At 33.3% G+C, this 21,991-nt stretch overlaps 1 protein-coding gene across 3 annotated transcripts in view; it reads right to left on the minus strand.

The window, feature by feature from the left end:
* The window catches only part of LOC134529209 (calcium-dependent secretion activator), a 520,687-nt gene that overhangs the window by 20,497 nt on the left and 478,199 nt on the right, over positions 1-21,991 (minus strand). For all 3 annotated transcript variants that reach the window (XM_063363074.1, XM_063363075.1, XM_063363076.1), the window contains 6 exons: positions 21,430-21,571; positions 17,054-17,209; positions 13,604-13,757; positions 12,964-13,122; positions 11,441-11,557; positions 3,393-3,497 (listed from right to left, as the gene is read on the minus strand). In XM_063363074.1, the coding sequence (XP_063219144.1) occupies positions 3,393-3,497; positions 11,441-11,557; positions 12,964-13,122; positions 13,604-13,757; positions 17,054-17,209; positions 21,430-21,571 (833 nt within the window). The remainder of the gene's footprint in view (positions 1-3,392; positions 3,498-11,440; positions 11,558-12,963; positions 13,123-13,603; positions 13,758-17,053; positions 17,210-21,429; positions 21,572-21,991) is intronic.

Below are 21,991 nucleotides of genomic sequence, written 5' to 3' on the forward strand. Positions count from 1 at the left end.
AAAAACTAAATATGTCTCACTCCTGTCTATCAGTAAATTATTGCTTTTGTGTACAGTGACTAATAAAAAATTACTTGGTAGAAAATATTTTCCCAAAAAGTTTTCTCTTTTCTATGCTATTGTAGCTACTTGAGGGAATAACTCTTGAATTGGCACCGGTTTCTGAGTATACAAACAGTCATCATTTAGTTGAAAAGAATATAGGTATTTTAAGTAACATTTGAATGTACATCTCAATTTTAACAAATACCAAGAAACCTTAAATTTTTTTAACATTCAATAATCCTGCATGTGTTAAATACTGATTATCCGCATTTCAGAGATAACAATTTATCAACCTAAATTAAACTGCATGTAGTACACAGAAAATTCATTTTGATTAAGTGGATGTAATATTTTTCAGTATTCCTATAAACTAAATTAGATATTTCTTTATATCTATGGCATGTACACCAAACAAAACCTGTCGTTTAAGTAAAAGGCAAGCAAAAATTTAACATATCGTGTTTTATCACATAATCGTTGCACTGTTATTTTACATCTATATTTTGAAAAAGAATTCTTACATGAAAATTGCATGATGTTTTTTGTCCCACTATTCGATTCTGAGCACTTTATGTAGGTTGTAAACATGACAGGATAAAGCACTGTGCAACAGCAATTGATTTACAGTTCCTCATCAAATATGGTCAAATTTTTTTTTCCCCATGTAAGATATTGCCTATAAACTTCTGTTCCCCATATCAAACAATGTATTTTAAAGTTGAAATCCATTATTCGTTAGATTATTTAATTAACAGAAAAACGAAGTAGTGCGGAGCGTAAAATTCCTTTTAAAGATGTTTTCATGTTTTTATGTCGCTGCATGAAGCCAGCACCAGATGGCATCACTCATGTTTGGTTAACTTGATGCCTGTGTAGAGTGCACACACGTAGTCTATATCAATATTGATAGCTCGCCTATTGCATGCAATGCGCGTGCTCTTTCTCAAGCAGAGTAAACTACATTTTACAGCCCACACTCTTACGTGGTTAGTGTGTACTATGACGATTGTTATGGGTCAACCATGATAGTTCCGGCTCATGCTCAGGTCAAAGTTATAGTTTTTTTTAAGTGGAACTAAATATGTTGTTGTTGCACGACTAATTAATTTAAATGGTTTGGTGTGCTTTTGTATACTCAGCTTTTTAATTAAACATACTTTCCATGCAACATGGTTTGTTTTATGAAAAACTTAACCCTAACAAAAATGCTTTTCTTGCATTAAAATCGCACTCCTACTTTTGAAACTTGAATTTAGTATGAAATGTGCGACAATTATGCGACAAAATACTGTACAATTTCATCATTTTTTGGAACACAAACCTTGGTTAGAAGAATAACTGCTATAACAGAATTTTAATACCTTTATATGTACTAACATAGAAATTCACAAAAATCAAATAATAGGCATGGTGTTTTGTTATCTATTTTATAAGAATGTAGTGTTGGATCTATAGGAAGGTTGGAACTCCTGCCAAGGTGGTGCGGGCATCTGTGATGTGGAGCTTTTTGGGTGGTAATTAAAAAAACATGGCGGTTAAAAAGTAGACTGAGAAGCATGTCGGTGCCTCGTTTTGGACCTTGAGATTATTTAGGAGTATAATCAAGCGTTACCCCTTACTACGTAAATACATGGTAAGAGATGTTCACTTGTGCACAGCTTGTTGTGGTAGAAGTGTTCACAGTAAATTACAAACCAATCAGGTAGTGATATTGTGTTTCAATGTGAAAATTATTTTAGTCTGTATTTTGTGATGATAAATAATTAACTTTATAGAAATACTATTTGTTGTAAAAAAAATTCTTCAAACATTTGGTGTCACTGAAAAGAAAAGAAGAAGATTGTCAAATAAAATTTTTAATATTCTCACTTATTATGAATACTATTGGTCGAAGTATGCCAAATGTTCCCAGGAACTGAAAATTTCTTAATTAAAAATATTATCAAACAGAAAACTTAAAATCAGTATTGGATTAATAAAACAAAATTAATAATGACATCAAGTTTATTGAAATTATTGTGATCTGTTACTCTGTGCATGATATCATTCAGTGTAGCAACTAAATTCAGTTACTGCTTCATAGTCTCACATGGCCACTAATATCATGTGTGCCTTTCTGGACTTTTCGGGCGTCGGGTCGGCCCGTGGTGACACAACTCTTCACGGCCGCTCTCGTTGGTTCAAGAAGGGCGACAGGTACTTAAGAAGCGACGCTGGCCTCCGCGGGAGTCCCGTGATGAGTTCCAAACAAGTTCAGAGAGTTCGAGTTCCGTGAGTGAAGTGCGACATCAGGCGAAGAGGGTGAAAGACCCCCTCGAGAGTGGCGCGATGCGGAGCAACGGGATCGATAGAGTGGGACTGAGTGGCACAAGACTGTGCGTATGGGCAGGCGTGAGGTAAGGGGCGGACCACTGTTGAGCCTAGCTCCAGTGAGGAGTGCGAACTGTGTAACTTGACAGACATTGAGTGACTTGTGAATAAACATTTTCAATTGCCAGTGATTAGTGATCGGACACTTTTGAGTACTATAATTTATTAGTAATATATATATATATATAAGTGCATTCCCATGAAAGTTGTGTTTACGGGTCACGAGTTGCTGATCACCACGTGCACCGTCTGTGTGTGGCAAACTAACTAAATATAAATGAAGAGTCCTTGTGGTTGTTTATTTTTAATAAAGTTAATGTAGATTTTCTTTTAGTTATGTAACATTCCTATTACATCATAATCATTCATTTACGTCATCTGCATGCCTTGATCGCGACTCCTAGTGGCCAGGTGGGAGCTCGGCAGTCATCTTTGTTTCGGGCGAGGGTGCAAGCATGGATGTGCGACGCAGAAAACTTTCAAACATTAATTTACGGATATTTAAGGCTCAAGTGAGCTTTTATTAAGCTTTTTCTCTTCCTGGCTCTGCGGAATACCCATTCTACCGTCTGGGGCATTCTTTCATGCCCAGAATTTTTATAACTTAACTATGAATAACAAAGTGCAAATTATATGTTTTTAATGTAAAGTAAAAAAAACTTAAACTTATTAATTAATTTAATGACATTACTAGCACTACTGCAGTTACACCACCAAACCACAAGAGACGTCTGCATTTTCTAGGCCAAACAATGTCAATATGATTATTCTGAGGGTGAGCTGAGACATGTTACATAGATAATACAATTTGAATAGTTCATCGTTTTATATAAAACATAATTAATTTTTCCTGTTATGTATTTAATATAGTTTATATATTTTCAAACACAGTTTGCCTAGCAAGTTCTATTTTCCATTTATAGTTAGTAAATAATTCAAAACTATAAAACCTCATGACTTCAAAACAGTCTCCTTACCTTCACAATATGGGCTAAGCATGTGCACTGATACAGGTGGAGAGAATGATCCAGTCGCTCAGACAACCAGTTACAAAGCATCTGAATTTGAGCAGTATACCATTGCTGAAATAAAGACATACAGATCCATAAGTACCAAAGCTAAAAATACATGTGTAGATACAATAGTCTTGTTTATATTTATTTTGTCACACTGAGTGTAAAATTTGTGTAATTATTTATTAATTTATACTTCCATATTTAAATAATAAATACACAATTAAAATAACACATTTAGTTTAGCTAATCTTCAAATTATAATAGACTTATAAGATTAGTGGGAGGAATTTAGAATAGAATAAACAAAAAATTACTTTAGAAATTCAAAATTAAATAAAAATTAAAACTGCTTTTTAAGAAATAATGATAAATTAAAATACAATAAAGATAAATTCATAAAAAATAAAATGGAGTTTAATGAAGCATCACAAAAATTAAAAAAAAAAAAAACTAAGACAACAACCAATATTATTTATAGAGTCAACATAAACCAAGTGAAACATTAATCCTTAAATTAATTAATTAATTAATTAAGGTGAACAGATCGAAAAGATGATAAAATAAAGAAATATAAGTGTTACATATAACATAAAATAATTTATTCAAATGAGGGAATTTGAAAGAAAAGTTGATAATCAATTGGGGATGGGATACAGGGGTGAAGGGATGACAGTGGGCAAGGATGGTTGCTCGGAAAGGGCACCAGCTGGCAGGTTGGAGTGAGGAACCACATGCTGGCTCACGGCAAGCACTCTCAGGGTTTGGACGTCACCAGTGGCAGTAGCAGAGGCAGCAGGGTCATTCATTGCCCGGCGAGGATGCCTTGGGTGTAGCCCCCAGGACGTTGCTAAATGCATAGCATCGTACCAGCCTTAAGTGGATCCAAGGGGACACCGAGGTGTGTTTAAAACTTGGCTTTACCATTAAAGCATTTATAAATAAAAGCAACCGATGTGTAAAAATACATACAACATATAAGAGTTAAAGTTGACAAATTCCAGCCATTGTGCTTATTAACTGCTTACAATCAATTCATTTTTTTTTTTCCCCCCCTCTAAGTCAGAAAAAAAAATTTAACGGTTTTATCAAGATATTTTTGGTTCACATGGCCTTTAAACAAAATATTGTAGATTAAGTTTTCGGTGGGGTGCAGATATGACAAATGTTTGGAGCTATTCTTGCCTATGTACCTATTGAGTGGAGCGTAGTTTAGCAATCACAAAGTGACGTTACAGTGTGACATTGGGCAGCACAGTAAGCTGTTCCAGAATAAATATGAAACAAAAACTTTTCTTTCAAGAAAAATACCTATTTTAAAGTGTAAAAAACATTCATAAGTTGTGATTTAAAACTAAATATGCTAGTAGAATTCCATGAAATAGTACATAATTGTGCATGTTCACCTTTTTAAAAACTTAAATATTTTGCCTTGTAATTAAATACTTCCATTGTTTTCAAAAGCCACCAAATTAGTCTTTCTTATAATTTATTCAAGTTATTTCAGAAAAGGTTGGCTGCTGAGCAGTCTCTCTGCTCTTGCTCAATGCCCCGGCAGTCTTCACGTAGACCCCCTCCATGCCTCTATTCCCCCCTGTCTGTGGTGTGCTTGCCTTCCCCTCCCTCCATACTGGTTTGTTGATGCCAGCATGCCTGGTGGTGGCGGAGTTTAATGCATTGGGTTGAGTGGCGTAACTCGCCATTAGCTGGGCAGCGGGTCGCTATGGAGGACAGCTAAAGCAGGTCGATGGTGGCAAGCTACTGAGGGGAGCGAGTGTTGGTCGGGATGCCTTTTTGTTCCCTTCTGGTCTGCCTATCTCTTGTACCATTAGGCCACTTTAGCTGTGTTTTTTTATTTTGTAATTTTAGCTCTGGCAACTAATTTTATATAATTTGGCTAACAGTTCAGAAATTGCTGTAATTTCAGTTGTTAACTTTTTTTACTCTTTCATTTTTAATAGTTCATTTATTATTGTAACTCTTTTAATTTGCCGGAACTGGAACCCCAGCTACGTTTCTGAAGGTAAAGAGTCCCCTCACTACTGACGCCAGAATTCCCGGCGGTTTAGGCATTGTGGCGTTTATGAACAGACTTGGAGTGCTGTTGGTGATAGTAAATTTTATGCGGTAATACTTTGTTCCTATTACTTGCAGTTGCCACAGTGAACAATGCCTTCGGTTACATGCTAGTGCTGTGTGAATAACGAGGGGGACGTATTCATGTAACGTAAGCATTTGTTACATCCAAGGGCGCCCATACCCGGGGGCAGGGGGGGGCCGTGGCCCCCCCCTAGCTTTCAGGAAGGAAAAAATATATAGTGTAGTCAGGTGTTTTACTTTAAAGAAAATTATTTCAATTCGGTATTATGTAGAAGTGGTTCAACACGAATCTATTATTTTATATCGTCTTTTACATGTCTAATTCATTTTTTATGTTAGTTCAAGCATTAGTTCTGCTGCTGCGATATAAGGTGTTGTGTACAGGGAGAAAATGCGGGCAAGCTCAACGCCCGTGGCGAGTCATTCCCCTTCGTAATCCTGCCCAAGCTCACGCGATAACACAACACAACAGATTTAGACCAGAGTTAGACGACGCGACAATTGACATGTGCTTGCAGACGACGAAATGTTTTGCTACTTTTTCGTCATAATAATGTGTATGTTCACAAATAACATCTCAAAACAGAGATTTTTCAATAGTCTTTAGATCTACAGGTTTATGCATCTGGTCTAGATTTAGTTTAGTGTATTCAGTCAGTATAAATAACTTAAGTGTAAATAAATCAGTGAAAAGTGTAAAGAAAAAAACTTTTGTTATTATGTAGTACTTCTTAGTTTTCCTCATTCGTCACATCCACTCAGAATATTCACAATAATTTTTAAGGTAAGCTTACACCATTGAAGTTACTCAAATAAGAATTATTGTTCAGAAAAGTCTACAACGTAAAATTTATGTTGGAATTTTGAACTTAGAGGAAAACTTTTTTTTTCCTTCAAAAGTGTTTAAAAGGATAAGGATTCCGCTACCTTCAGTAGACTCGGAAGCAATTCACACTGGAATCCCGATTTTACGTCGCTTGGATTGCATTCGTAAAAACGTTATCTTCATAAAATTTTAAACACCCCACCCCCTGAAGATACATGTTATAATTTATTGAACGGAATATATATCATATTAAATAGTAAAAACAATGACTGCCGTCTGCCCTCTGCCCTCCCCTGCGTTCCCCTTATTTATTATTTTTTTAACATTCCATAACTTGCCTCATTGCACGAGTGATATAAAGTGACCTCACAGCGACTAACCACAGCTGCACCACGCATTGCATCATGTTAACTTTTGTGTGGTGACAGATACATCAATACTGACCTTCTAGAAAAATTTCAAAAGCAGAGAGAAAGCAATGACGAATTCAAAACCATTTTCGAGGCAGTAAAAGAAGACTGTATGAGCTTGACATAGATATAAAAATCCCAATATTGTCTGGAAGGCAGACCCACAGATGTAACGTGAATGTCCAGTGCTCATCACCTGAAGACTATTTCAAAGTTGCAATTTACAATCCGTATATGGATTCTATAATTATGTCACTTACTACAAGATTTGAAAGAGATAAAGGCATTCCCTCTCAAAGGTGGAATTCTTCAACCACATTTGATGAAAAAGGAGACGAAAGAAGATTTAATGAGAGACATAAAAAGTTTGCAAAAGTTTTATCAAATCGACAACTTGGAAGCAGAAGCCAGAGTATGGTATGACGTCTGGACGAATACGGAATGTTTGGAAAAAAACAAAGCTCCATGATATATTTAATTTGTACGCGACATTTATTTAGGGGTAAAGAGAGCAATGATATCCGTGTTCCCGAGACGCTGCAAAAATATAAGGACTGTATTCCTGCATTTGTGTTGCTAAAAATTCACTTGTTACAATAAAACAGTTATTATTTAATTAATAAAGTAGCCAATAAAGTTTTTTTAATGGCGAATGAGTACTGTGGTCTAGTATTTTAGTAACAGGACAAAAAATTTTAACAGGGTCAGAACTGGAACTATTTTATGGCTAGTAACAGGCCGAAGTTAGTCTTCCAAAATATTAAAAATACTTCATACCCCTAAGTCTGGCCCCCCCCTACAAATTATCATATGGGCGCCCTTGGTTACATCCGTGAGACTATTGGGAAATATTATTTAAGCAGTTTACTTCTGCCCGTTAGATGATAACTAGTTTTGTAGTGACATTTAGAGTTGGTGCATTTTGTGTTGCCACCAAAAAGTTTATCAGATTTACGTTACGTCCGTAAGAAAATGTTCAGATCATATTAAATACTGCAAAAATAATTAATTAAAATTCAAAGCAAAAACTTACCATTTTAATGTCCAACTTTAGTGATCTTATGACATTTCAGTAACTTGGTGAGCTGTTGGTGCGTTGTTGGGAGTATGATGCGGACAGCAGTAATGAGGCGTTTGTCTGAGTGCAGCGAGAAGTTGCGTCATCACGAGATTAGTTAATACGTGTCGGCCTGACGTAAGCTTAACGTAACATTTTACGTATCGTCATTTCAACGATTTCATAAGACTGTGTATGTAGTAATTGTAACTTTTAAGATCGCCCTGTACAACAAAATACTTAGGCCCATTAGTGGACTCTTTTTTTAAGGTTTAGAGGACTTTAATGGTTCTAATTTTTAAGTGTTTAGGTTTATGAATAGTTTGCTACTGTGTTAGGTAATGCATATTTTAGAATAAATATTATTTATAAATGTTTTAGGCACCATTTCGAAATGCACGTTCATTTACGAATATATAAGAGTGAAGTTAATAGAATAAAATTAATAGTGTGCAGGCACCTGCCATATTACTATGGAGTATTTGTAATTTTTTCTAATATGCTGTAGTTTGGAATATTTATTAAAAATGTTTAATTACCCAAGCTTCAGGTGTTTTGTTTGTATGGTATCTGCTTTAATTATAACTTAGATTTTTAGCCCAACATATTTATGGAGCCCATTAATTTTGTTTGCTCTTGGTATTTTGGAGGTGAAGTTAACCTTAGTAATTTTGAATACTTTGCCCTTTAACTTCATATCAGAGCGAGTGTTGGGAAGGTGGCCTTTCGGTCCTTGGGAAGAAGTGAAAGCCCACACTCTAAATTATATTTGTAATCTTTAGGTTTATTTTCTTTGCAGTGTAGCTTAGCTTTAAATTCAGTTAGTGCTTGATCCTTCATCTTGCTTATGACCTGGTATTCACTCGTAGCCATTATACTATATTTTGTATATTCTGATCTATATTGGATCCTATTCATGACTACTTTGTAGGACGTTGTGTGGTCTTACGCATAATTGCTGTACCCATTTGAAGAGTCTGGTAGTATCACTTACCTTAAGTGCATGTTGCACTTGATGGTGGCGCTATGTTATGTTTACGTATATTTAGGCATTTGTATTTAACGACCTTGAATTGTACCACTATACCGGTATATTTCAGTGCCATAGTGTTTGAAATAAATAATGAATATGACAGGGAATCTTAACCTTGTTTTCTATGCCATGCAGTCTTGTGCCATGTAGTGTTGTATTGTGTAGATGGTGGTATACTGCTCTTCAAAGCATGTTGACCATGACAGTGTTCTCAAGAAAATTCACTCTTACCTAAATGGTTTAGCACTTTATCCATACACATACAATAAATTCAGATTAAGTAGTTTATCAAGGTACTTAGAAATTTAGACTTATTAACAGGAAACATTTTATTAAAAGGGTAATTTTTTAAAAATGTTTTACATATTTATAACACTACAAAATTTTCTTTGCATTCATGGAGACTAACTTAAATCATCATTGCTGTAGGAGAAAAGTGTATTAAAATTAGAGCTGGGCCAATCAGGGAATTTGCCGATGATACTGATAGCGATCGCTTGTTGCAGATCTGGCCGACAACCGATACTGATTATCCCTTCAAAAAACAGTAAAACACTATGAAGCTTGTTGGATTCTTGCCTTCGTACTTTCTTTGAAAATAACTAGAGCTATGAAAACTATTGTTTCAACAGATTAATTTGGTAATTACAATTAACTTTTTACTTTACTAAATGGTTTTTTGCTATTGACACACAGGCAAACACAACAATGAATATTTTACTTGAATCCAAGATATTAGAAGAAATAATTTAAAAAAAAAATTATAGAAAAAACAATGAAATTATATTATTGGAAAAAATAGGCATCAAATTTAATTTAAGAATGCTTTACTAACAGCATAATTATTTAAAATATCAGTAGTTTATAGTAATTTTTAACAGCTGATGCATGGAATGATAAAATTTCATTTTGTTTAAATTAAGTTTACAAATGTGTGGTTGAATATGTGCTTGTAAACAACTAGCTTGTGTTGTTTAAGAAATAGAATGTCATGAATAAGTATAAATTGTTTAGTAAATCAGCCGTGCGTGGAAGTACATTGAACTGTGCTGTTAAGCTACGAATGCCTCCTGCCAGCCGCCAGCAGACCAGCCATGCCAGCGCCGTTAAGCAATGTGGCTGACTGGAGGAGGGGAACATCTATAAATAAACCAGCCAGAGCGTGTGTGCATTCTGTGAGTGCGTGTGGCCATGCAGCATGTTGATGGACCCCCTTCCTACTCTCCTCATTACTGTGATGTCCGTTGAACGACACCTTACACAATATTCACGTGTCTATCTCAACAGGTTTTTATGATGCAACATTGCCCAAACATTATTGTTTTTTTTTTGTGAGAATTCCCACTTTTTCAACTATAACATCTCATAACATAACTTCAACATCCCCTTCTTCCTTCCAAGCAAAATTTTAGTTACAAGTGTGCAAATTTTTCTGGAAGTAACTGACAGTGAGTAGCTTGCCACCTTTCCTCTCTTTGGGAAAGGGATGGGTAAAAAAAAATACATGCAACAGATGAGAAGGGAAATTTGTGTGTAAAAAATAGCATTCTTTCTTTTTCCTAACCTAACTAAAACTAAGTGTATTTGTTTGGGAGGGGTGTGGATGCGGGAAAAGGATGGGCCATACGTTTGTAGGGGAAGAGAAATGGGCACAGGACTGCCTCCTCACCCCTCGCGGAGTAATAAAGTAAGGCAGAAAGCAGACACAGGACTGAGGAACACCAGTGCCGTATTTCTTACGCGCCGATGAGCTGAGACGCGGAACATAAAGACTTACTTATATCTATGAAACTCTACTGAAGACAGATATATGGTACGACCTACATTCGAGGGTGAACCTTACGGTGAAAATTTAGCTTTTTATGTCAAAACTATAGATATGACTCATACACAGGGGCAAAACTTTTGCTAGTAAAAACAGTATCATATCGGTGTGAAATATCGGCGGGCATATTTCCAATCACGAATCAATAAGACAACAATATTGGCATATTAATATATTTGAAATTGGTATCGGCCCAGCTCTAATTAAAATACAATATGTGCTCTTCAGCAGCCTTATTAACCCTGAATATTCATTTACCTTGTCTTGTTGGTGGAGGGAGGCAATACAACAAGTGAGTTAAGTAAGTTAGTTTGTTGGATCCTAACTGTGAATTCATCTCATATATGATATAAGGGTTGTTGACAGGACAAAAGTCCTACTCCAGGGTATAAATTTCATAGCCAGGTTATATTAGCATCTCAAAAATGAAATTCATTTAGCTATGAGTAATGGTAACATATCAAAAAATTTCCAGAAGTATGACAATATTTTAAGGCTAATATTTAATTCCTCTATGGAAAGAAAGACATGTGATTTAATAAAATTGTATCAGAATAGCAATTATGTACATGACTTTCTAGAACTCTAATTGTTTCAGACTTCAATCTGTTGGTAAAAAGTACTAATCATTAAATCAAGAAAATTATCTACTAAATATCTGAAACATATATTGAAAATATGTTAAATTAAAAGAGTATATCACCAGAGCAACATTAAAATACTTCAAAAAGAATAGTTTCTAAAAAAATTTCTATTTTTACCTCAAAAAAATTCAGGATCCACAGTTCATCATTTACTTTGCTTCGGATTTGATCCATACAGTTTCGGGTGAAATTGACGTATGCTTGTCCCATATCTTTCCCAGAACCTGAAACATTCTAATAAAAAGGATCCATTCAACAACTCTGAAGTTATTGCTGTTTCAGTAAAGAGCTATAGTAAGTTTATATTTTACTTACTAATAAAATATATATTAGGTGAAATAAGTACAAACATATTGTATTTAGAACATGAGTAAAAGTATTTAAAAATAAATTGCATTGGATTAAAATTTTTTTTAATAACCCCATTACCAAAACAAGTTTAGCATTTAAAATATGCAACTTTGGTAGTACAAACAATGCATTTTCAGAAAATATATTTTAACATAAATTGTAAAATGCCATACTAAATTAAAGTGGGAAAAATATTTCATTTGAACTTTTTATATCATTATATATTTGTAACTCATGATAACACAATCTTTATGCATTCCAATAATTTTGCAGCAACACCACAGTGCCAATTGTGGTGGAAACTGTTAATAATTTAAATGAATTCTTACTTATAATTTAATATATATTAATATATAATATATATATTGTTGCCAACAAACATTCAGTATCGAAATGAATTTTTCCATTATAGAAAACCTTTCAAATGTAGCAACTACGTCATTCAAATGTTGTTTATGGAAACTAAAGAACATACGTATGATCACTATTTAAGTGCCATTATCCTAAACATCTGGTTTGTATATCCCATTTTGCTTGTAGATTTAACATAAAGTATCATATAATGTATTCAGGTGCTGTGATCACTGAGACATGATACTCACATGACAAGTGTCACATGTTCGATTCCAGCTATCAGCAAGACTCAATTGATGAAGATTGAGTCAGTGCCCAAGTGGTCACGAGACCTTACAGGTCATGTCGTCTTGTCTCAGCATCATCATGCAATAGAATACATTATAAAAAATTGATAAATATCTATGAAAAGATGATTAGTAAGTGAATAAAACTTGGCACTTTGGCTCTAATGAAATAATTTCAATATATATTGAACAAACATTGACGTGAGTAGAGGTGAATTATTTTCATGAATAATTAATGACTTTTGAACTATATTCATTGAAATATATGTAAATATATTTTGATAGCCATTAATTATTTTTAATAAAGTTTTTTCAGCTCAGTTTATAAAAATTACTTATTATTTAAAATAAAATTATACCTGTAGTAAAATTATAGCTGTCTATACAGCTACTGTATCTCACTGAGTATGTAAATTTATCACCCTTGGACTGTTAATAAAAATATACCTTTTACCTCCGACATGAAAAACTAATTATTAAAACAGTTATACAAAATAGGCTAGTCAAACTCATAATAAAAAAAAACTATAAAAGACTATGCTTCAAAACTCTTGAATTAGTGACCTCCACAAGGCTAATTAAATAAGAAAAATATTGCTATATAGGATTTTATAATCATGAAAGATTAAAACAAAAAGCTCTACTTACTGTAAAGCTAAGGATGGATCCAATCAGACTTCCTTCATCGTATCGTGAAAGTTTTGACAGGGAGGTTTCCAAAACTGAAACAAGTTTGCTGATCATGCCTTGAGTCATACTGGCAGACGTCTTTTCAATCAGGTCATCAATTTTTGTGTGATACTGATGCTGGAAAGACAATTGGAATAATTGTTATTACTACAGATTCACAAAGAAATCAACACACCAGAAATAAGCTAATAAACTAAGAAATTACAGCAAAGATTATTCTGAAACTCACCCGAAAAAAATTTTTGTAAGGCGAATCGTTATAGAATTGAAAGTGGAGTACGTATATACATGCCACTTACTGCCTAGTTCAATTTACATGGATGATATTCACAGTTGAAAATCAGTTTTAAGAAGCCTTTAAAATCAACCACAATAGATATATGCATCATAAGTACATTAATTTAGCAGATAATCAGCGTGGATAATCTGGAATTTAAGTATTCTCTTCAATCTCACAAACACATGTAGCAAGCAATTATTAGTTCTTATATACAAAATGACTTACATATCTCTGAGAGTAATTTAAATTTATAAATTTGTGGTTGTATAATTTCATGAGTCTTATAAAGTATCAATAAAAATTTGTCAAATTACTTACCACATCAACTCCATCCACAGCACAAAGTTTGAAAGACTGATTTTTAGCATCGAGAATTACATTGACCATGGCACACATTTCGGAGGGAATAATGTAGTCAGTTGAGATAAAAGTGACACCTTTTTTCAGCCACTGTTGAAAGGCAGCATCAGTTCTGCAAAAATTAAAATTAGATTCTTTGTTAATAATATAAGCTGTTACATAAATATGTTTGTAAAATAACATGAAAATAAAAATAATTTTTGTGATAAGTTTAAAGTACTATATTTATGTTATAATGAGATTAAATGTTTTTCTTTCAATGTCTGTTATTCAGCAGGACTTAAACAATGAATACAATAATTAAACAAAAAGGATGCAAAACAGGCACACGATTAACTTTATAAAAATCATGTGGTTTTACACAAAAAAATGCTATAAAACATGATTTAATTTCATTATAACACACAGCTTTAATGTGGTCACACTTAAGTACACATTAAATATGAAATTTAACAACAAATCAAAAACAGTTCCATGGTATACGGTTTCAGCTGGAGTCACAATGCCACGATGAAAACGACACGACAAACCCGAAAAAGGACCATACAACGTACCAGCACAACAGATTCAATAGTGTGGGATCACAATACTATGACAACATTAACTTGATTTCTGATTTGACTGTCGGCAACTCATTCCAAGCCAAATACTTCCATAAAATAGATTATAGAATCCCTAAAAACAGTGTAGAGGAGAAAAAGAACATACTATCTCAGCCAATGCATTCTCTTTTTTTGACTGATTTCTGTAGCCATTCAACCCAATGTCACACAGAATACCATGAGCCTGAACTTTATTTATTAAAAGTTCTTTGCTGAACTCATTCATGCTTACATTAAATCTTCACTAATCTACAATAAGAACATTGACCATAAACACGATGATGTCCATTTATATAAATGGATGAAGGTAAGCTATAAATATTAAAATGTACCCATACATAAAACAAAATTTCATTTTTCAGCATAAAGATTTACCAAGTAGGTAAGTATTCTTAAGTTTAATTCTGTAAGGTATCCATTTCCACTTAGCTTCCTGTCGGGCAACACGACAAGACAAAATTAGAAATAGAATCTATTCCTTGCAGGCCATCAGGGCGTGCATTTTGTCGGAGTGATATCACGGCGACCTTGTGTTTCATTGACTATTGACGTGTCGGGCCTGACGTGTGCCCGTCGTGGCATTGCAGCTCCAGCTTAGAAAAGTTAAAATTGAGAAATGTGTTTAGTGTTATACAAAGAAAACAGATTTTAATTCATGGTGTGATGTGTGGATACTGATCCAAACCAATAAAATACAATTTACAATATATATACAGTCAAACCTCTATCTATCGTTTTTCAGGGGACCAACAAAAAAATTCAGTAGATGCGGACATTCAATAGATGTGGACTTCACTCTAAGAATTTTAAAAAAATATTTCAACCTCAAAATTAGTGTCAGAAATATATCAGTTACTTGTCATTAAAGTTAAATCAGTTGAAAAATAAATAAAAATGGAAGTATTTTACTTAATTTAATTTACACTTGCAAAAAAAAAAAAACATGCGCACTATAAATCTACATGGAAATTAAAGTCTTTTTCAATATCCTGAAGTCTGAAATAGGTATGTTTACTCATGTCATAAAATGTAGAGCTGTACTGAAGAAGCCGATTTTGCCAATATTTAGTTGAATCGGCATTTCTGCCGACTTCAGATACGCTTGTTAATTTTCGGCCGATATTACTGAAAAACGAGAGAGACTGCCATAACCTAAAAATCCACAGTTACCCTTTTCACTTTTCGTAGTAGTACTGCATTCGTTCAGATCGCATTATTTCTTCGCAACATGTGCCAAACGTACATATAAAAATTTAACATCCTATTTTTCAATAAGTTCTTTAATTTTAATATGTCATAAATAAATACATTACCGTCACGGTAAATATACATCTCGGTTGTTACGGTAACTGTAGTGCAAATGTGGTAGCTATCGTGCTTCTGTAGTAATTATGGTATCGACAAAGAATCTTTAGTTCTTTTTATGGTAATTATCTTAGGATAACAATTGGGTTTGTACTGTAGTTATGGTACATCATCCAATTTATTCGTAAGTTGTTGTTCATTTGTCTTTTCTTCATATTTACGTGCTCCATTACTTGGCTGCAGATTTAAGGTGATTTTTACTACCATATACTATCGTTACTGTTTTTATGACGGTTTCTTACTAAGAAATGTATATTTCTGCAAAATCTTTATGGTTAAACGATCATCTATTATAATTTATAGTGACGGGACCACATATTTTGTACGATCAATGCGGACAAAACGATAATTCGAACATCGGTACAAGCGGACTTTATTAACCTTAGTTGTATGGCAATTTTTCCGGGACCGTAGAGAGTATACGATAAACACGGACAATCTATACACGCGAGTTCGATAGATAGAGGTTTGACTGTATATATTTAATAAATAAGTTTGATAACTGATACAAAATTAAATAATTTATGCATAAACATTCACAGGGAAAATCTGTAGAAATAATAAATTTAAGTAATAATATAGTAATAAAATGCCATATTAAAACCTTTCTATGCAGATGACAAAAACTTATTTTAACTCATAACATGTGCATGACACAAGTATAAGCAACTGCAGTGTTCAAGTATCGCCAAACATCACTCACAATTGAATAGACACTACTCATTATGAGAGCCAAACAATAAAAACATTTTACAATTCTAAAAGGTTTCCGAAAACAAGTTGTCTTCTCTGATAAAATACTAAAACGTACTTATAAAATGAATATGTGTAGGGAACAGTCTTTTTCGAAGAACGTAAACATAACCAATCACAATGTTAAAGAATGAATAACAAAAGAACTCACTACAATTTTTTTTTGTGCTCTAAGCTAATTATAAAATGACATGTTAGCTGTTAAATTACACCTTAACAAATTTAGTTCACAGGTTAATGATTTTAATTTCATTTAAATAAAGCAAAAAATAACTGCAACTAGTGGTATGATGGCCGTAGGGTTACTAAAATGTCTGTTTATATGATTTCAAAGCCCTGAACTACAGAAAATTTTTATTAAAACAAAGAAATGGAACTCTAAAATGGTAAATAAAAATTATTTACAACCCTTGAAGGAATGAACTTATAAATAATCTTTATATTCTAAAAAAAAATTTGTATTGGTTTATTATTTATCTGTCAGGAAAGAATACCTCAAAAACCAGGAAAATTGGGAATATCAGTAAATACAAATAAAACAACAATGACATTGGTACATCACTTCCCCCAGGGCAAAACACACAGCCTTTTGCACTAAATTCTGGCAGGCTTCCAACTAAGCCACAGGTTGGCTCTGGACCTAGCAACTGGACATTAATGTAAATATGTTTAGCGTAATATCACCTACCTTGCGATGCATGACTCAATCATATCACAAGCCATTAATTTCAAGCGCTGTTCTAAATGCTGCCGGAATTCCACATCTGGCCAATGCAGATCACGGATAAAAGACTGTAGAGCATCTAGCTTCCAGAACAAATCTTCGGAAGTAGCACAGCCGTTTCTGAAAAAATAATATCCATTAAAGTTTTGATTTGTAAGTATATATGATACTACTTCTAACATTCAACTTTATTAGAAAGGCTACTAGCTAATAACCTGTGGCTTTGCTCATGCAAATTTCAGGATATTGCTGATATTTTAACACTGTAAGAAAAGTACGTGAAAAATTACAAATTTAACTAAAGAAGTAAACACAACAAAATGTAGCAAGTAATAAAGATTTAATTCACAACAAAACCATTAAAGATTGAAAATTCAAAAGTGGTAATGTTTACAGCTGTTTAATTTTTAATTTATACTAAGTACTGTGATTTTATAACTTCCATTTAGGTGTGTTTGGAGATATATTTTGTCTTGATGAAATCACACTTGCCTTCTTTTCATTTCATGAGGGAGCCTATTAAAAAAAATTGTGAAACACGCTCCAGTTTCATTTTAATTTAGAAAATGTCATCTTTTACATTTATACTTTAATTTAGTGATAACTATATTATTTTAAGATTTTTGAAACAATCACATGAAAAACACATTTATCAAATTTCTTATCGTATGTATTAGTAGATTACAAGGTAGGCTCAGTATTAATCAAATAAAACTCACAAATTTTCACCTCTCTCCTCATTTCTCACAGGGATGCCTATGAGAAAATTCAGAACTACAGAATTAGTCAATCAATATCCAGGGACCAAATAAAACCCAACTTATCCCTTTTTACTACCTCAGGTGTCAAATCCAAAATTTTCTAATAAACTTACTTTTATATTAAATTTTTCTTGCCAAAATGTACCATATAGGTACTGATTAATGGGATTTCATAAATTTTTTCTTTCTAAAACAATACTCACCCCTGTTACAAATTAGAGGTGAATTTCCAGTACACCAGAGAATAAGAGAAGATAGTTTAAGGTATGTTGATTAATAATTATGAATATCATAAACAATCTAGTTTGAGTAGATTAGTAGAATTATATTTTTATAATAAAACAATAATTACACCCTTTCCACTCTCTTAGGGGTAGAATTTTAGAATGTAGTAAATAAAATGTTGGTGGAATTTTTGATGTTTATGAATTATACAGAATACTCTAACTCCCAATTGATTAGCTTTGAAGATAGATTTTTATAGTAAAAAAAAAATGACTTCCGTATCACCCCCTTTATTGTTAAATGGTGAAATAATGGTAAAACCATAAAATAAAACTCAGTATGTAGGTTATTCTTGTTCAGTTTCTTATCACAATCAGGATTTTTTTGTGGAAAAATGATCTATTATTAAGAAAAAACTAACCTCCATTTTTTCTCTTTACCCTCTTTGCAGTTGAATTATGAACACTGATAAAAAGAAGTTATGCAAATAATCATGCAGGTTGCTTGCACATATGATTTATTTCTATAAAAATTAACTTACTCCAAGAGTTTCAAGATTTTTTTTTCTAACAGGATGAAAATTACAAGTCTATTCGTGAAAAAATTCATTAGAAACCTTGCGAGTTATGATGCACTTGCAGGTCATATTAGCAGTTATGGACATGGTAATATTTACAGTTAAAAATATTTGTTTTTAAATGTTGTACATTAGTTAATGTGGACGGGGCCTGACAATATTATTTGCCCCTGGGCCCTTAGTTTCTGCTGACGGCCTTGAAGAACTGGTCAAAAAAAGTCTCACCTTATCATGAATTGAGAGTATCTTCTTTTTGCGTACACTTAAGTTAAATAAAAAAATAAAACCAATAAATACTTGCATGACACACTTGTTTTACTCTTGCCTTATTCATCACCGACAGACTAAGTTTTGTGTTTTTGTACCAAAGCAATAGGAAAATATGATTATGTACAGACAACTTGTAACATTGCAACCCTGTCCTCCACAGATTTACAAGAAATTTTTAAAAAAGATGAAATATAATCGTTTCTCAGTATTGCAGTAGATCTGCTGATTATATCTTTCCATGTTGTAGTGACCTAGTTTTTAATACTTGTATTTTATTATTGATAATATTCTTGTAATTAATTTTGATGTTTCAGTATTTGATTTACAAAACACCTCTTTACTATAATTTTATTGGCTTTCATGTTGCTGGCTTGGTTATTATTTAAGTGTGGAATTCAGTATTTTATTGCATTTAAACGTTCTTTTTTTTATAATAATATTAATAATAATACATGTGTTTTATAGTGGTTTTAAGACAGTGAATATTGTGGTTAGAGAGAAAGAAAGATGTGCGGCGACACAGTGGCGCCGATAGATGATAATTTATCGCATCCTGTGTAAGACACACACAGATGTTAGCCCAGACTGTGAGAATATCTGATGAAAATCCCTGAATTATGTGTGAAATTAAAAAGAGATGGAAGGTTTGGGAGAAGGACAGACATATGACCGAGCCAGAAGAACCCTTCAAAAAGGGAAATCAATAAATAATAATTGTAAGAATAAATGTTTTAGCCAATCATAAGGCAGTATTTCAGGGAAGTCCCTAGCTAACTGAAATGTCCTTAGTGTTTTGTGATGTGCTGTGTTTCGTCAGTCGTTGTTCAAGTACTGTGCCGACAGGAAGTGTGAGGGTGGCGGCTCAAAAAGTCATGTGATTTTAAGAACTGACATTTTCACATCTCGTGGTCAGGGCCTTGCTGTAGCTAAATATCAACTTTTTTTTTTTTTAAATATCATTTAAGACTTTTGACTAGAATTTGTAGGCCCCAGAAGTCCGGAGTCACTAAGGACTTTATTTCGGCAATGCACAGAGTGAGTAACGATCGGCAAAAGTGAGTGTTTTCTGCCGGATTTATAGTGTACTGAACCTGTAATAAGTTTGTCGTTGAGAATATTAAAAGTGGGAGTTAATTTAAAACGTTTTTATTTGGCAATTATAGTTAACAGATTCAAGTCATTTACAAGTCATAAATTTTTCACACTACTACCTGAAACAATCGTTGAGTTTCGTTAAGTTTTTTGGTTTGTGCAAGTAACAGTCGTTGTCTTAGCTGGGCACGATTGTGACTTGTAACAAACTGTTCCTCCAAACCACACACACTGCATACACTCCCCCCACACTTACAGAACCAGACAACTTTTGAGGGGTTGAGTGCTATTGCCGAATTCTTGCACAACCACTATTTTGGCTATCTTACTAAGGGTGTGTTAAAATTTTGTTGAAGTTGCATGATATATGTACAGAATAGTAAGATTCTAACAAGTGCAAGTAACTTTTCTAATGTTTGTGCATGCATAAAATATGAGACAGCAAGGTTCTTTGGTCAAAATTTTAAGATGTTTTATGTGTTGTGTACTGAACATAGGTTGGTATGCTATGTTGTTGTTGAGTAGTTTTGTCAGTGTCCTGACTAGTGGCAAAAAATATGTAATATTGTTGTGGAGCTGAGTAATAAAGTGATGTTGGGCAACCGAGCATAGCAGATTTTTATTGTGAGTCATCATTGCAGTATCTAACATTGGCGATGAGGGACTAGGACTTAATAAGTCAAGCAGTACCATTGTTTGTGGTGCAGCCTGGAAAACCACTCTGATTTTTTGTAGTATTACTTTTTGGTGAACAAGGTAACCGATAAGGTAGAAAAGACAATATTTTTTTACTGTGCGTGGTGCCGAATCATCACTGCTTCTTCAAAAAGCCAATGAGAAAGGTTGAGACAGCGGAGACTTTATTGGAATTGTCCAATCACTTTGAACATAAGCCCAGTGAAATTTTCGAGACACACAAACTTCACAAACACGATCGGCATGAGGGAGAATTGATAGCCGATTACCTGGCCAAACTATGATGGCTATTAGCGCACGGCAATTTTCTAGACTTATATCGAATCCTGCGTGATTGAGTAGTGTGTGGAGTGCATGATAAAACAGTGCAACATGCAATGTTAGCCAAAGATAAGTTAACATTTGAGGCGGCTATTGACATGGCTACTGCGGCAGAAACTGCTTGTTGGAATGAGAGTGATTTACAAGGTGAGGTAGGATGGAAATATCACGAATAAATAACTTTATGAAATTTTTTTAGTGAACGTGAACAACCTCTCTCTACACCGAAAACTTGTCAGGACTTATTTTGCTACAACTAAATTTTAATGAGTTAATTTCTTAATACATATACTGTTTAACATGTGTTTAAACATTTTTGGATATGTACTCATAAGCCATAAGTGAAAGTCAATTTAAGGCAAAACAAAAAATCAAATTAAATGTACATAAATCATTACCCTTTTATTTCCCATCTCTCCTTTTCGAATCCTTTGTGGATAGACTGGCCAATGGAAGACTCCATGAGATCAACGTATCTCACAACTAAGGGTGCAAATGTGTCTCGAAGATGTTGATGAAATCTCCCATTTTTCAGATTATCTGCAAATAATAACAAGAAAGCCAGTCAGCATTTCTCATGTTGTATTCATCAAACAATCTGTCCTATCAATATAAACACATGGGTATGTGTATTTATGTACTTGCATTAGAAGTTATACTTACTTGGCATAATAAGAACTAGCTTTAGTTTGGTATGCAAATGATTAATAGAAATAAAATAATAAAAGGACAGGAGTGATATTATGAATACAATTGGTAAAGTATAAATTCAATTAAATAAAAAAATTTAAATCAAAGCACAGTATTCAATATTAAAATAAACACGTTTATATAATTATAATTATTTTATTTAGTAAAATAATCAAGATGAATTGCAATAACAAAAATTAATAAATATGCTGAATTTTTATTCTAACATATTAATTTTAATATTTACTAAACAGTAATTTAATAATTGAT

The sequence above is a fragment of the Bacillus rossius genome, chromosome 2 (assembly GCF_032445375.1).
Source record: "Bacillus rossius redtenbacheri isolate Brsri chromosome 2, Brsri_v3, whole genome shotgun sequence".
Taxonomy (NCBI): Eukaryota; Metazoa; Arthropoda; class Insecta; order Phasmatodea; family Bacillidae; genus Bacillus; species Bacillus rossius.